Genomic DNA, 14736 nt, shown 5'->3' on the forward strand with positions numbered 1-14736 from the left:
TTAGATCTAGTCCATCAATGAATTATATACAGTAGGAGTACCTGTGAATTTTGGTCTATGAAGCAAAATTGTACTTTGGATGCCATTGTTACATTAACCCTTCTTCCAACAGCCATATCTCCTATGTACCCAGAGAAAGGCAGTATGGTAGAGTGGTTAAGATCATGAACTCTGAAGTCAGATATACTTGAATTTGAATGCTGGTTCTGTCACTTTGTTTCCTTGAACTATTTATTCTCATTATGCTTTACTTTACTCATTTATACAGTTTGAATCTTAACACAACCTACCTTCTGGGGATTCTTATAAAAATTAAGTAAGATGGCCAGCTGCAGTGGCTCCCGCCTACAATCCCAGCACTTTGCGGGGGCCAAGGCGGGCATATCACAAGGTCAGGAGATCGAGACCATCCTGGCTAGCACAGTGAAACCCCGTCTCTACTAAAAATACAAAAACAAAAAAAATTAGCCGGGCATGGTGGCGGACACCTGTAGTCCCAGCTGCTCAGGAAGCTGAGGCAGGAGAATGGCGTGAACCCAGAAGGCAGAGCTTGCAGTGAGCTAAGATCATACCACTGCACTCCAGCCTGGGCGACAGAGCAAGACTCTGTCTCAAAAAAAAAAAAAAAAAAAAAAGTAAGATAAGGAATATAAAATACTAAGCATAGTTTTAGGTACAAAAAGAACATGGAATAAATGACAACCACTATTGTTACTAATCTACCCTAGAAGGAAGAAATTAGTAACTATATGAGTACTCTAATTTTGTACATAATCCTCCATCTCTCTGCCACTAATATGGAAAAGCTTATGGGTGGTACTTCAATCAACTATTCCGATCGTGGTGGTGGAAATTCTACTTCTCATCAGAGGCCTTCATGACTGAGATACAGTGAACAAAACAGCACATAATAACGGAAAAGACGTGAAGTTCTTGGTAAGAGCACTATTAAAAGAAGTGTGCACCTGTAGTCCCAGGTACTCAGGAGGCTGAGGCAGGAAGACTGTTTGAGCCCAGGAGTTCAAGGCCAACCTGGACATCACAGTAAGACCCTGTGTCTTAAAAACAAAAAACAAAAAACAAAAAAAAGGGACAACTAACTATACACAGAAATGAGCAGGAGTAGCAGTATGAGGTGGTCCAAACAGTAACCCAGAAGTTGGAAAGACTGGTACTCCTGGTATTATTACATAATTTTTTTTTTTTTTTTGAGACGGAGTCTTGCTCTGTCGCCCAGGTTGGAGTGCAGTGGCGCAATCTCGGCTCACTGCAAGCCCCGCCTCCCAGCTTCATGCCATTCTCCTGCCTCAGCCTCCGGAGTAGCTGGGACTACAAGCGCCCGCCAACACGCCCGGCTAATATTTTGTATTTTTAGTAGAGACGGGGTTTCACTGTGTTAGCCAGGATGGTCTCGATCTCCTGACCTCGTGATCCGCCCGCCTTGGCCTCCCAAAGTGCTGGGATTACAAGTGTGAGCGACCGCGCCTGGCCACTTAATTGTTTATACAATTAGGTATCACTTTGCCTATTTAAATTAGGTATCACTTTGCCTATTTAACTTAGGTATCACTTTGCCTATTTAACCATGTGTTTCCCATATACAATATGAGGAAATGAGCTAGATTACTTCAAAGCCTTAAAATTGTATTATTCAATAAAACTTTGTATATTAATACACTATACAGGATAAGCATTTCTCCTTCTATTCTAGGTCAATCGTTTCATCTATACAGTCATTCCTTGGTATTGGCAAGTGATTGATTCCAGGACCTCCCCAAGGATACCAAAATCCACAGATGCTATAGTCTCTTATATAAAATGAAATGGTATTTGCATATAACCTACGCACATCTTCCTGTATAATTTGAATAATCTCTAGATTACTTATAATATCTAAAACAATGTAAATGTTAAGTAAATAGCTGTTATGCCATATTTTTCTTTGTTTTTTTTTAATATTTTTGATCCATTGTGGATATGGACGACTGACTGTATTCTAAATTCCACCTTCCTCAGAGAGTTTGGTTCTCCCAGTTCTATATTCCTAAGTTCTAGTTCCACATTTCCAACTATCCAGATATCTCCAACTACATGTTTACCATCACTTAAAATTCAACATGCCTGGCCAGGAGCAGTGGCTTATGCCTGTAATCCCAGCACTTTGGGAGGCTGAGGCGGGCAGATCACGAGGTCAGAAGTTCAACACCAGCCTGACCAACATGGAAACCCCATCTCTACTAAAAATACAAAAATTAGCCAGGCATGGTGGCGTAATGCCTGTAATCCCAGCTACTCAGGAGGCTGAGGCAGAAGAATAGCTTGAACCCAGGAGGCGGAGGTTGCAGTGAGCTGAGATCGCACCATTGCACTCCAGCCTGGGGGACAAAGCGAGACTCTGTCTCACAAAAGAAAAAAAAGATCAACATGCCTAAACCAAGTCATCATCATCCCTGTACAGCAGCAGCTCCTTCTCACAACTCAAGCTCATCTCCTGAAGTCACCCATGCTCAAAACCTCAGAAGCAGCTTCAACTCTTGGGTTCACTTTCTCAACTTCTCTTTTCAATCAATCATTAAGTCTTACTGATTACTCCTTCAAGAAGTCTCTCACATGAACAATTCCTTCCTATTCCCTAGTTCAGATCCTTATCAATTCACACCTGAATCACTATCCACACTGGCACCAGACTGATCTTCCCTGGGCTCACTTGGATCCCATCACTTCCTGCTACCATCTGCCAAATGACAGCTAAACTCCTGATGGAGCACCCATGGCCCAAAACAATCTGGACTCAAATTAACTGTGATTCACGAACATGCAATGAAATTTTTAATCTCCCACGGCTGCCTTCTTTTTCATTTCTGCTTAGTGAAATGTTGTCAATTTTTAAAGAACCAACCCAAATACAACTTCTTCACAAAGACTTCCCCCAATTTCTTGACATCTCTGATTTTCCAGAGAACAGGGACAGAAAACTTTCCTATCAGCTAGCAAAATATATCATATATGTATATTAGTAAAAATCTGGCCAGGTGTAGTGGCTTACACCTGTAATCCCAGCACTTTGGGAGGCCCGGGCAGTTGGATCACTTGAGGCCAGGAGTTCAAGACCAGTCTGGCCAACATGGCAAAATCCCCATCTCTACTAAAAACACAACAATTAGCTGGGCGTGGTAGCAGGCACCTGTAATCTCAGCTACTCGGGAGGCTGAGGCAGGAGAATCGATTGCACCAGGGAGGTAGAAGTGGCAGTGAGCTGAGATCATGCCACTGCACTCCAGCCTGGGTGACAGAGCAATACTGTCTCAAAAATAATAAAATAAAATAAAATAATTTTTTAAATTGACTGGCTGGATCACCTGAGGTCAAGAGTTTGAGACCAGCGTGACCAACATGGTGAAATCCCATCTCTGCTAAAATACAAAAATTAGCTGGGCATGGTGGCAGACGCCTGTAATCCCAGCTACTCAGGAGGCTGAGGCAGGAGAATTGCTTGAACCTGGGAGGCCGAGCTTGCAATGAGCCGAGATCATGCCATTGCACTCCTACCTGGGCAACAGAGCAAGACTCTGTCTCAAAAAATAAATAAAATAAATAAATTGACTAAACAGTGACTAAATAAAAATTTTAAACTTATGCACAATAAAAAGTAATAAATAAAATAAAAAGTTACAGGCTGGAAAAAAATTGAGTCACAAATATAGTACCCAAAAGATATATATTCAGAATACATGCAGAAGTCCTTTAAATCAATATGAAAAAAGAGAAACAGAAACATGTACAAAAATATCAATGAGTAGTTCAAAGAAACTGAAAGATCCAATAAAAATATGAAGTAATTCTCAATCACACTAGTAATCAGGGGAAAAAAATTTAAACAAAGAGACCATCATTTTTTTAATTTTTTTTTTTTATTTTTGAGACGGAGTCTTGCTCTGTCGCCCAGGCTGGAGTGCAGTGGCTCGATCTTGGCTCACTGCAAGCTCCGCCTCCTGGGTTCACGCCATTCTCCTGCCTCAGCCTCCCGAGTAGCTGGGACTACAGGCGCCTGCCACCACGCCCGGCTAATATTTTGTATTTTTTAGTAGAGACAAGGTTTCACTGTGTTAGCCAGGATGGTCTCGATCTCCCGACCTCGTGATCCGCCCATCTTGGCATCCCAAAGTGCTGGGATTACAGGCATGAGCCACCGTGCCCAGCCAAGACCATCATTTTATCTATCAGATTAGTAAATATTTTAAAGCCTAATAATATTGAAAGGTTATAGGCAAAGGGGTACTCTGTTATACTGACAGGATATAAAAGTGTTCTGCAGTAGTAACTATTAATATTTTAAACGTGAGTAACCTATAAGCCAATAATTTCATTCTTAGAGATCACTCTGAAGGAATACAGGTGCATAAAGAGATAATTTTACTAAAATGGCTGTTTTAACCATCCAAAACTGGAAACAAAGTAAATGTCCATCACTAAGGAGATGGTTACACAGACTATAATGCATACATGATGTCCAATACTATGCCCCTTAAAGAAATGTATACAGGGCCAGGCACAGTGGCTCATGCCTGTAATCCCAGCACTTTGGGAGGCTGAGGCCGTCGGATCACCTGAGGTCAGGAGTTCAAGACCAGCCTGGCCAACATGGTGAAACCCCGCCTCTACTAAAAATACAAAAATTAGCTGGGTGTGGTGGTAAGCCACCTGTAATCCCAGCTAGTTGGGAGGCTGAGGCAGCAGAATCGCTTGAACCTGGGGGGTGGAGGTTGCAGTGAGCCGAGGTCATGCCACTGCACTGCAGCCTGGGAAACAAGAGTGAGACTCTGTCTCAGAAAAAAAAAAAAAAAAGAAATGCATACAGAAGATGGTTCTGCAAATGCTGACAAGGTAAGATCTCCAAGACAAACTCTTGGGTGAAAAAAGCATGAAGACCAATACCAAATAATACCATTTATGTAAACAAAATCCATATGGTTCTATGAATATATACTATATAAAAATAATCAAGTTGGAAAATTCTGAACAGATATACACCAAATTGACGGTGGTTATCTATAGAGCAGTTAATGGACTTAGGAGGTGATTATAACAAATTAAAACGCACAGATAATGACACCATAGTCATATTACACTTGTGTAGTTAAAAACCCAATGTTTTAAAAGCAAAAATATATGAACAATAAATAAAAATATAAAATATGCATATAAAATAAGACTATGAAAATACACAATCATAAAAATAATTGTATTAGGGTGGTGGAATGTTTTTCTACCACGTTACTCCTATATTTTAACAAAGAAGCTTTAAATATGCAAATTAACATGAGATAGTATTTTTGCAATTGGGGCAAAGATGATACCTGATGTTGTCAATGCTGTAGGGAAATAAGTACTCTCAAATTCTACCAAATCAAGTACACACTAGTAACACCTATTTGTGCAATTTGGGAATGCTGAGTCAAAATTTTAAATGTGGCCGGGCGCAGTGGCTCACGCCTGCAATCCTAGCACTTCAGGAGGCCAAGGTGGGCAGATCACCTGAGGTCAGGAGTTCGAGACCAGCCTGACCAACGTGGTGAAACCCCGTCTCTACTAAAAATACAAAAATTAGCCAGGCATGGTGGTGGGTGCCTGTAGTTCCAGCTACTTGGGAGGCTGAGGCATGAGAATTGCTTGAACCCAGGAGGCAGAGGCTGCAGTGAGCTGAGATTGCACCTGGCCTAGACGACACTGCACTCCAGCCTGGGCCACAGTGAGACTCCATCTCAAAAAAAAAAAAAAAAAAAAAATCTACTTGTAAGAATCATGTCCTCTTCCCTGCACTCCTCAGTCACTCCCTTGACTTTTATAGTAATTTCCTTGCTCTCTTCATATTTTTGCCACTTTCGTATATATCCTGTATTAACTATGGCTGTAGCAAACAATATAATGGCTCAAGCAACAGGAATTTAATTCATTCAAGTGAGCATTCTGTTTTGCCAGGGGTTAACACTGTCATTCAAAAACTCAGGTTCTGGCCAGGCACAGTGGCTCACACCTGTAATCCCAGCACTTTTGAGAGGCCGAGGTAGGCGGATGACTTGAGGTCAGGAATTTGAGATCTGGCCAACATGGTGAAACCCCATCTCTACTAAAAATACAAAAATTAGCCAGCTGTGGTGGTGGGTTCCTCTAATCCCAGTCACTCAGGAGGCTGAGGCAGGAGAACTGCTTGAATCTTTGAGAGGCGGAGGTTGCAGTGAGCTGAGATGGCACCACTGCACTCAAGCCTGGGCGACAGAGCAAGACTCTGTCTCAATAAATAAAAATTAAAAAAAAAAAAAAGAAACTCAGGGTCTGCAATTTTCCACACTTGACTTCAATTATTGCTCTGATTATTGCCATCCTAGCCCACCAGACAGGAAAAGAGCACCAAAGCCCTGAGAAGCACACACTGGGGGTTTTAGGAACCAGGTAGAAGTGGCACACATCAAGTCCACTCCATACAATGGAAGAAAATTTTGTCACATGTACACACCTAACCGCAAGAAAGGCTGCAAAATGGGCTGTAGCTAGGCAGTTATATGCCCCACTACAATTTTGTTATTATGAAAGAACAGATTTTGATAAACAATAGTATTGCCACACATTTCAAAATAATATGGCTGTGTTTAGCCTGTTTTCTGAACTTTAAATGAATGGAAACATACGATGTAATTCTTTTGCGTCTGGCTTCTGATGTTTGTATTTATGCTCTTTTGACAAAGCTGTTTTAAACAATATGTGCAGAGAACGCAGTACACAGAGAAACGTTCAGGCAGGGGGTTGTGCTACCTGAGCCATACAGTCCCAGAGCTACAACTTCCCTCACAAATCATACCCTCTATATGCCACTTTCTCCAACGCAAATAAGGGGTTTGCTCTTTCTCTCTCTCTCTCTCTTTTTTTTTTTAAGGTGAACAGGAAGTAGGATTTTTTTTTTTCTTTTTGAGACGGAGTCTTGCTCTGTTGCCCAGGCTGGAGTGCAGTGGCACCATCTCAGCTCACTGCAAGCTCTGCCTCCCGGGTTCACACCATTCTCCCACCTCAGCCTCCGGAGTAGCTGGGACTACAGGCACCCGCCACCACGTCTGGCTAATTTTTTGTATTTTTAGTAGAGACGGGGTTTCACTCTGTTAGCCAGCATGGTCTCAATCTCCTGACCTCGTGATCCGCCCGCCACAGCCTCCCAAAGTGCTGGGACTACAGGCGTAAGCCACCTCGCCCGGCCCAGAAAGTAGGATTTATTGGTGAGCATTAAGAGGGGGCAGCACAGTGGAAGCCCTCACAAGAGCAGGGCCCGCCACTTGTCCAGAGGGCCACTACTGGGGATGTAATTGACCCCGCAGCCATCTGGGATGAGCTGCTTCTCAGCCACCATGTCTTCAAATTCATCTGCATTGAACTTGGTAAAGCCCCAATTCTTAGAGATGTGGGATCTTCTGGCAGCCAGGGAACTTCAACTTGGCCCTACATAGGGCCTCAATCATGTGCTCCTTATTATGCAGCTTGGTGCAGATGGACATGGTAACTTGGCCAATGTGAACCTCAGCCACAGTGCCCTGGGGCTTTCCAAAGGCACCTCGTATACCTGTTTGGAGCCTAGACTGGGGATAGCACAAAGTCAGAGACATGAACATCCATCTGAAAGGCCTGTCTCCAAGGTCCCTTAGAGCAACCCATACAAGAAACAGGCTGAGTACGCTACCAAGGAAGCTGCTGTGGGCAGCCATTGTACACTGGGCCCCCATGAGGAAAGGAACTCAGTTGGCTTAACTGTCTGCAGAGGATTTACATGCTCTCTTAATCCCATGATTAATCATGCTACCTACTCAACTTGACTTTAGTGAAATGTTATCTCCACAGCTTTTATATCATGAATTTGAACTGAGAGAGCCATTCCACTCACTTTTACCCCAGCACTCCCTCTCCAGCAAGACTGATAACTGGCATTTGCATCATGGCTGACTGGGACACTACCCAGTGTCCTTTTATAACCAGAGAACACAACATTAACTGGTTCGCACTCGGGCCCTTATGACTTTGACTTTATTAACACTATATTCCAACTAAGCTGATGCACCAAAAATTCTACACATAAAATATTTGAAGCTGATTACTAAGCTATTTACTTCAAAGAGAATACTTCAACTCTTTCCTTCTGTAACAATAGTTGTGTCTGGTTTCAGGAACTGGGTGGTTGGAGGAAAAAGGTGAGAGGGAAGCATATTTTCTATGATAGTTTTGATAGAGACAGGAGGCAGAGAAATTCTAGGCAGACAGGGACAGGTCCCCAGCAAAACCCCACCTTCGAGCCAAAAAGCCTGAAACCTGTGGCCCAAAGTCAGAATTTCCATCCCTGTTTGTCTGCTCTCTCCTGAATGGTTCTTTCTGAATGTCTTTTTACCAATCGAATGCTGCCTTTTCCAAAACTACCTACAGCACCTCCCATCCTGTGCCCATGAAGACCCCAGACTCAGCGAGCAGAGAAGAGAAGCAGCTGGACATCAGGGAGAGGCGACTTGACTTCAGAAGACAGTGGCAGGGAGGCAACCTGACTTCAAGGGAGAGTGAGCTGCCCTTCCCATTCCCTTTCCAGCTCCACTCTTCACTGAGAGCTGCTTTCATCATTCAATAAAATTCTCTGCATTCACCATCTTTCAATTTGTCCACATGACCTCATGCCTCTTAGGCACCAGACAAGAATTTGGGACGCACCAAGTGCCGGTATTCAAAAAGGCTGTCACACTGGCCCTTTACTCTCACTGGTGGAAAGCAGCCGCCCTACGCAACAAGGCAAAGGGACCACTGACCTGATAACACATTGCCGTCTGCAGATAAGAGAGGTAAGAGAGCATTATAACATGTCCTCTGGGGCCTTGGGATCACAGACACCCCCACCTGGACGCTGCTGCAAGCCTGCACAGAGTTTGCTTCTGCTGGTGCTAAAGCAGGCAGCCAGTTCCTGCACTCGCTCTCCTATGCGCTACATCCCACAAAGGGTGGAGCACAACAGACCCCAGTGAACACGGTTTGTTCCCACCAGCGTCCAATCAGCTAGCCAGTTCATGCACTCATTCACCTGTGCATTCCCTCCCACAAGGGGTTGAGCGGGGTGGGCTGAGTAAATGGGGTACCCCTGTCACAAGTCCCAAAGAGGGGTCAAGAAAATATCCTGCATCGGTTTTATTATAGATCCGGCTGCTCACAGTGGCTTATGCCTGTAATCCCAGCACTTTAGGAGAGCAAGATAGGAGGATCACTTGAGCCCAGGAGTTTGAGACCAGCCTGAGCAACACGGCGAGACCTCAGCTCTACAAAAAATACAAAAATTAGCCAGGTGCAGTGGTGCGCACGTGTATTTCCAGCTACTTGGGAGGCTGAGGTGGCAGAATCATTTGGGCCCGGGAGGTTGAGGCTGCAGTGAGCCATGATGGCACCATTGCACTACAGCCTAGGCAAATGGGTGATACCCTGTCTCAAAAAAAATAAAAAATTAAAAAAAAAAAATAGACCCACAAATTCTTTGACACTCCTTTCAAAAACTGGAGCTAATTCCTCTCTCTATAGTACGGGCTGTGTTTAGTGACTCATTTTTTTTTTTTTTTTTTTTTTGAGACAGAGTCTCGCTCTGTCACCCAGGCTTGAGTGCAGTGGCGCGATCTCGGCTCACTGCAAGCTCCACCTCCCAGGTTGACGCCATTCTCCTGCCTCAGCCTCCCCAGTAGCTGGGACTACAGGTGCCCGCCACCACGCCCGGCTAATTTTTTGTATTTTTAGTAGAGACAGGGTTTCACTGTGTTAGCCAGGATGGTCTTGATCTCCTGACCTTGTGATCTGCCCGCCTCAGCCTCCCAAAGTGCTGGGATTACAGGCTTGAGCAACCACGCCCAGCCTGTGACTCATTTCTTAATAAGTAAAAAGCGGTAAAACTAAAGGTGACTTATAAAGCTTGGTTGTAAAAGACACTGAGGCCTCTGTGCACGTGCATGCATGTGTGTATACGTGTGTCTTATCACTGGGGAAACTAGCCACTATGTTGTGAAGACACCTAGGAAGCCCTATGGAAAGATCCACAGAAGAGGGAACTGAGGCCTCCTACCAGCAGCTGGTGAGGAACTGAGGCCATGTGAGTGAACCGTGTTGAAAGTGAATCTTCCAGCCCTACTCAGGCCTTCATGAAACCCAAGCCAGGACCATCCCTCCAGCTAAACTGCTCCTAGATTTCTGGCCCACAAAAACTATATAATTATTAAGTATTAACCATTTTAAGTCCTAACTTTTGAGGCAATTTGTTACAGAGCCAACAGATAACTAATTCATCTATCTATCTATCTATCTATCTATCTATCTATCTATCTATCTATCTATCTATCTGTCTATCTATTTATCTACCTACCTACCTTTTGTTTTTGGTACCAGGTACATTATTACCTTTTTTCAAAGATTATTAACTTTAAGTTTCATCCCAAACTTAATTTCCTCACTCAAACCATACTAGCTTTTCTATGTCAACAGAACTCACTTTTGGAAAGATCCCTCAAAATTTAAGTACTACAAACTGGTACTCTTTTAGACTCTACTGGAAATATCCTCTTAAGGGTATAGTACATTAAGATCCTGCATATGCTGTAATTTATCAGATGGTGGTAGGAAAAGTAGGGGCATCAGAGCCAACCACTGTGCAGTATAACTGCACGTAAAAGAAAGGTTCAACTTTCATTCTAGAAAAAAATATACACAGTAGCCCCCCCTGCCACCTGTGGTCTTGCTTTCCAAGGTTTTAGTTATCTGCAGTCAATCATGGTCTGAAAATAGGTAAGTAAAGTACAAGATATTTTGAGAGAGAGAACATTCACTAACTTTTATTACAGCATATTGCTATAATTATACTATTTTATAATTAAATATTGTTAATCTCTTACTTTGCCTAATTTATCAATTAAACTTTACCATAGGTATGTGTATACAGGAAAACCCATAGTATATATAGAGTTCAGTACTATCTGCAATTTCCGTCGTCCACTAAGGATCTTGGAACACAATCCCAGTGGATAAGGGGGGACTACCATAATGAAGAACTAGGGTTCAACCACAATCAGATAAGAAGCATGTTACTGTTCCAAGTTTTTGTTTTTTTAACTAACTATTATAGTGATAGATGGGTTGTGTTCCTCAAATTCACCTTAAAATATTTTTCTCAGAAGAGTCAAAAATCCTAGATTTAAACCCCACTAAATTCACCAATATACAAATTTGACAGGTATATTCATCAACGTCAAGTCATATATGATAATGATTACTTACTCTCAACATTTTTGAGCTATCCAGAAGTTCACAGACTTTACCAGGAGCTTGAAAAAATAATTTACTAAAGCATGATCCAGTCAAGATTCTGGCAAAGGTATAAAATAATGCTAGTAAGTTAGCAAAATACAAGTGCAAAATGAGCAAAAATAAAAAGAGAAGATATTTTTTAAGTGTTCCCTTACCCCTGACCTCTTGGCTTTTGTTGTTGTTTGGTTGGTGTTAACTATGTTAGTTAATTGGCTTAAAACTAGCTTTTGATACAATACTTTTAAAAAGCTGACAGCAGATAAGAGGCACAAATGATCAACTTAAAAGTAGTTAACATACAAAGCCACTGATAAATTCTTACCACCATAAAATCGAATCATACAGCCGAGGTCAGGATTTGTAGCCTCCTCCTGTATGCGCACAGGATCATCAAATCCCAGCCTGGATAAGTAATCATAAACGATCTGAAGAGGTCGTTCAGTAGGTTCCAGTCTCCTGATTACACAATTCAAAAAAATATATATATTTGGTAAGTAATAAAAATGGTTCATTTAATTTTTTAGTATTTTTATTTTTATTTGTATAAATTTCAGGGGTACAAGTGCTATTCTGTCACATGAATATACTGCTTAGTAGTGAAGTCTGGGCTTTTAGTGTAATCCTCACCTGAATCACGTATATTGTATTCATTAAGTAATTTCTCATCCTTCACTCCCACCCCACCCTCACACCCTTCTGCTTTTCCAATGTCTATTACCCCACACTCTATTATTTAGCTACCACTTGTAAGAGAGAACAGGTAGTATTTGACTTTCTGTTTCTGAGTTATTTCACTGAAGATAATGACTTCCAGGTCCATCCATGTTGCTGCATTAAGACATGACTTCATTCCTTTTTCATGGCTGAGTAGTAACTCAACATACAAAATCTGCTCTTGATTTTTATTCCTCGGTCAAGATTTTCTTTAATATTCTATGATACAACTAATCTAAACAAGTGTTTTTTTAAGTTTTTGGTGTCAGGACCCCTTTATACTTTGGGGATCACAAAGAGCTTTTGTTTACATGTGTTATATCTATTGATATTTACCAAATTAGAAATTAAAATTGAGAATTTCCATTTATTAATTCACCTTAAAATAACTCCCTAAAGATCATTCTACTACATGGTCCTAATTGAAAGCTAAGGTAAAATCAGAATGTCCTGCAATCACTTGTGGCCCCTGGTGACACTGTATTTTAAATCACAGACTTAAAATACTGAAAAATATTAAAAAAAAAAAAAGTGATGAATGTATATTTTGATAGAAGGGGCTATAACAGTCATAATAGCAAGACAGCTCTTTTATAATGCTTTTACTAGAAACCAAACAGTTATAAATACAGTGGCTAAACGTATAGGCTCCAACAGTCAACTGCCTGGGTTCAAGTCTTAGTCCTGCCACTTTACCAACTGCATGCCCCAGTATATTTACTCTCACTGTTTTAAATCCTCATCAGTAACATGGGAATAGCAACAATACCTAACTCATAAGATGTTTAAATTTATTTATTTACTTTCAACAAGATACTATATAGTATGAAAAGTGCTTAGCAAAATATCTCACATGTAGTAAGTGTTCAGTAAGATACTGACAATTACTATTCTAAAAAATCTTAAGATTGGAATCAATTTTAATTAGAATAAAAATAGAGTATTTCTCCCATCTCAAACAACAATCAAAAGCAAGCACAGGAAAGTCCGTATGTGTTCAAAAGGTCTGAAAGAACATTTAAAGAACCTGTTCAGAAAACTTAAGAATAGCTGGGCACAGTGGCTCACGCCTGTAATCCCAGCACTTCGGGAGGCTGAGGCGGGCGAATCACGAGGTCAGGAGATGGCTAACATGGTGAAACCCCATCTCTACTAAAAATACAAAAAAATTAGCCAGGCGTGGTGGCGGGCGCCTGCAGTCCCAGCTACTCGGGAGGCTGAGGCAGGAGAATGGCATGAACCTGGGAGAAGAGCTTGCAGTGAGCCGAGATGGTGCCACCGCACTCCAGCCTGGGCGACAGAGTGAGACTCTGTCTCAACAACAAAAAAAAAAAAACAAAAAAAAACTTAATAATTATATTATTAATAAGAAACATGATGCATTTCCCATCATGACAAAAACATATGAATGATGTCTGCATTTTGTAGTTTAAGAACTAGAAAATGCTGTTGGCAACAAGCTGAACATAAACAACTACAAAGCTGAACATAAACAACTGTAACAAAATGATAATTTAGGAACAGAAATCATACTGATGTACAAAAAAGACAAAAATAAAACAACCACCTGGCCTCTCCTGACTGCTCAGTTCAGTATTTTAGCTTCCAGAAACTATCAAATAAACTCAGAATGAACTGCTACATGGGGAATGATCAAAGAAAAAAAAGCCTGTAACGACCAATAAAGATTGAATTAAAGAGAAATGGGAAATAAACTTTTCAGATTATGTAGACATCAATTACAATTAATCCCTAGCCAAACAAAACCAAAATTTACAAAACTCATTGTCTATGACAATGTTAGGCATTTTCCCAGCACAATGGTGGGATTCTTCTGAGAGAAAGACACATTTTAAGGGGGACTTTTAATAAACTGCATCCTGGAGAGAGGTCAACTAACCATATAATATGAATAAACTGATGGAGGATTAACTTGAAGACAAGGAGAGTAAGGATATAAAGAGACAGATCTTCAAATGTTGAGACGGATTGGACTTAACTCTGTACTGCTCCAAAGAATGGGACTCAGAACAATGAGAAGGTGCATAGGTAGATTTAAGCTAAACATGAGGAAGAATTTTAACGATTAGAGATGCTCAACCATGAAATGAACTGCCTCTCAGAACTGTTCAGAGAGACCTGGAGAGCCATCTGTCACAGACATTTTAGAAGAAACACCTATAAGAATCAAATTGGGCCAGATGATCTTCAGGGCATTTCAGAAATCAAGGGTCTATGAGGTATCTAAGGCACCTTCCTAATATAATACAAATTCTACCTGACCCCTACACAGTTCAGTGTATTTAAACACTATAATTCCATATAATGATCACATATTCAGGAACAACAAACAATTATACTTTCAGGCTAAATCTCCAGTGCTCAATTTTTCTATTTCTCTCTAGAAAACTGAAAGAAATGGAAGCATCCTAATTCTGACATATTTTACACAACCAAATTTCCTGGCCTAAAAAGGCTCTGTAGATTTTGGAAACCCTCCTTACACATCTTTTTTTTCTTTTTATTTTTCTTTTTTTTTGAGCCAAAGTCTCGCTCTGTTGCCCAGGCTGGAGTGCAGTGGTGCGATCTTGGCTCACTGCAACCCCTGCCTCCCAGGTTCAAGCAATTCTTCTGCCTCAGCCTCCCAAGTAGCTGGGACTACAGGCCCAC

The 14736-nt window shown here is 41.4% G+C and overlaps 1 protein-coding gene and 1 non-coding gene across 6 annotated transcripts in view; both read right to left on the reverse strand.

The window, feature by feature from the left end:
* PHLPP2 (PH domain and leucine rich repeat protein phosphatase 2) overlaps positions 1-14736 on the reverse strand; it is a 79017-nt gene that overhangs the window by 46290 nt on the left and 17991 nt on the right. For all 5 annotated transcript variants that reach the window (XM_055366425.2, XM_031002881.3, XM_031002880.3 and 2 more), the window contains one exon: positions 11675-11808. In XM_055366425.2, the coding sequence (XP_055222400.1) occupies positions 11675-11808 (134 nt within the window). The remainder of the gene's footprint in view (positions 1-11674; positions 11809-14736) is intronic.
* Positions 7667-7801, reverse strand: LOC115931128 (small nucleolar RNA SNORA70). The gene has a single exon (XR_004067681.1). It is a non-coding gene; the product is annotated as a small nucleolar RNA SNORA70 (small nucleolar RNA).

This window comes from Gorilla gorilla, chromosome 18 (assembly GCF_029281585.2).
Source record: "Gorilla gorilla gorilla isolate KB3781 chromosome 18, NHGRI_mGorGor1-v2.1_pri, whole genome shotgun sequence".
NCBI classification, from domain to species: Eukaryota; Metazoa; Chordata; class Mammalia; order Primates; family Hominidae; genus Gorilla; species Gorilla gorilla.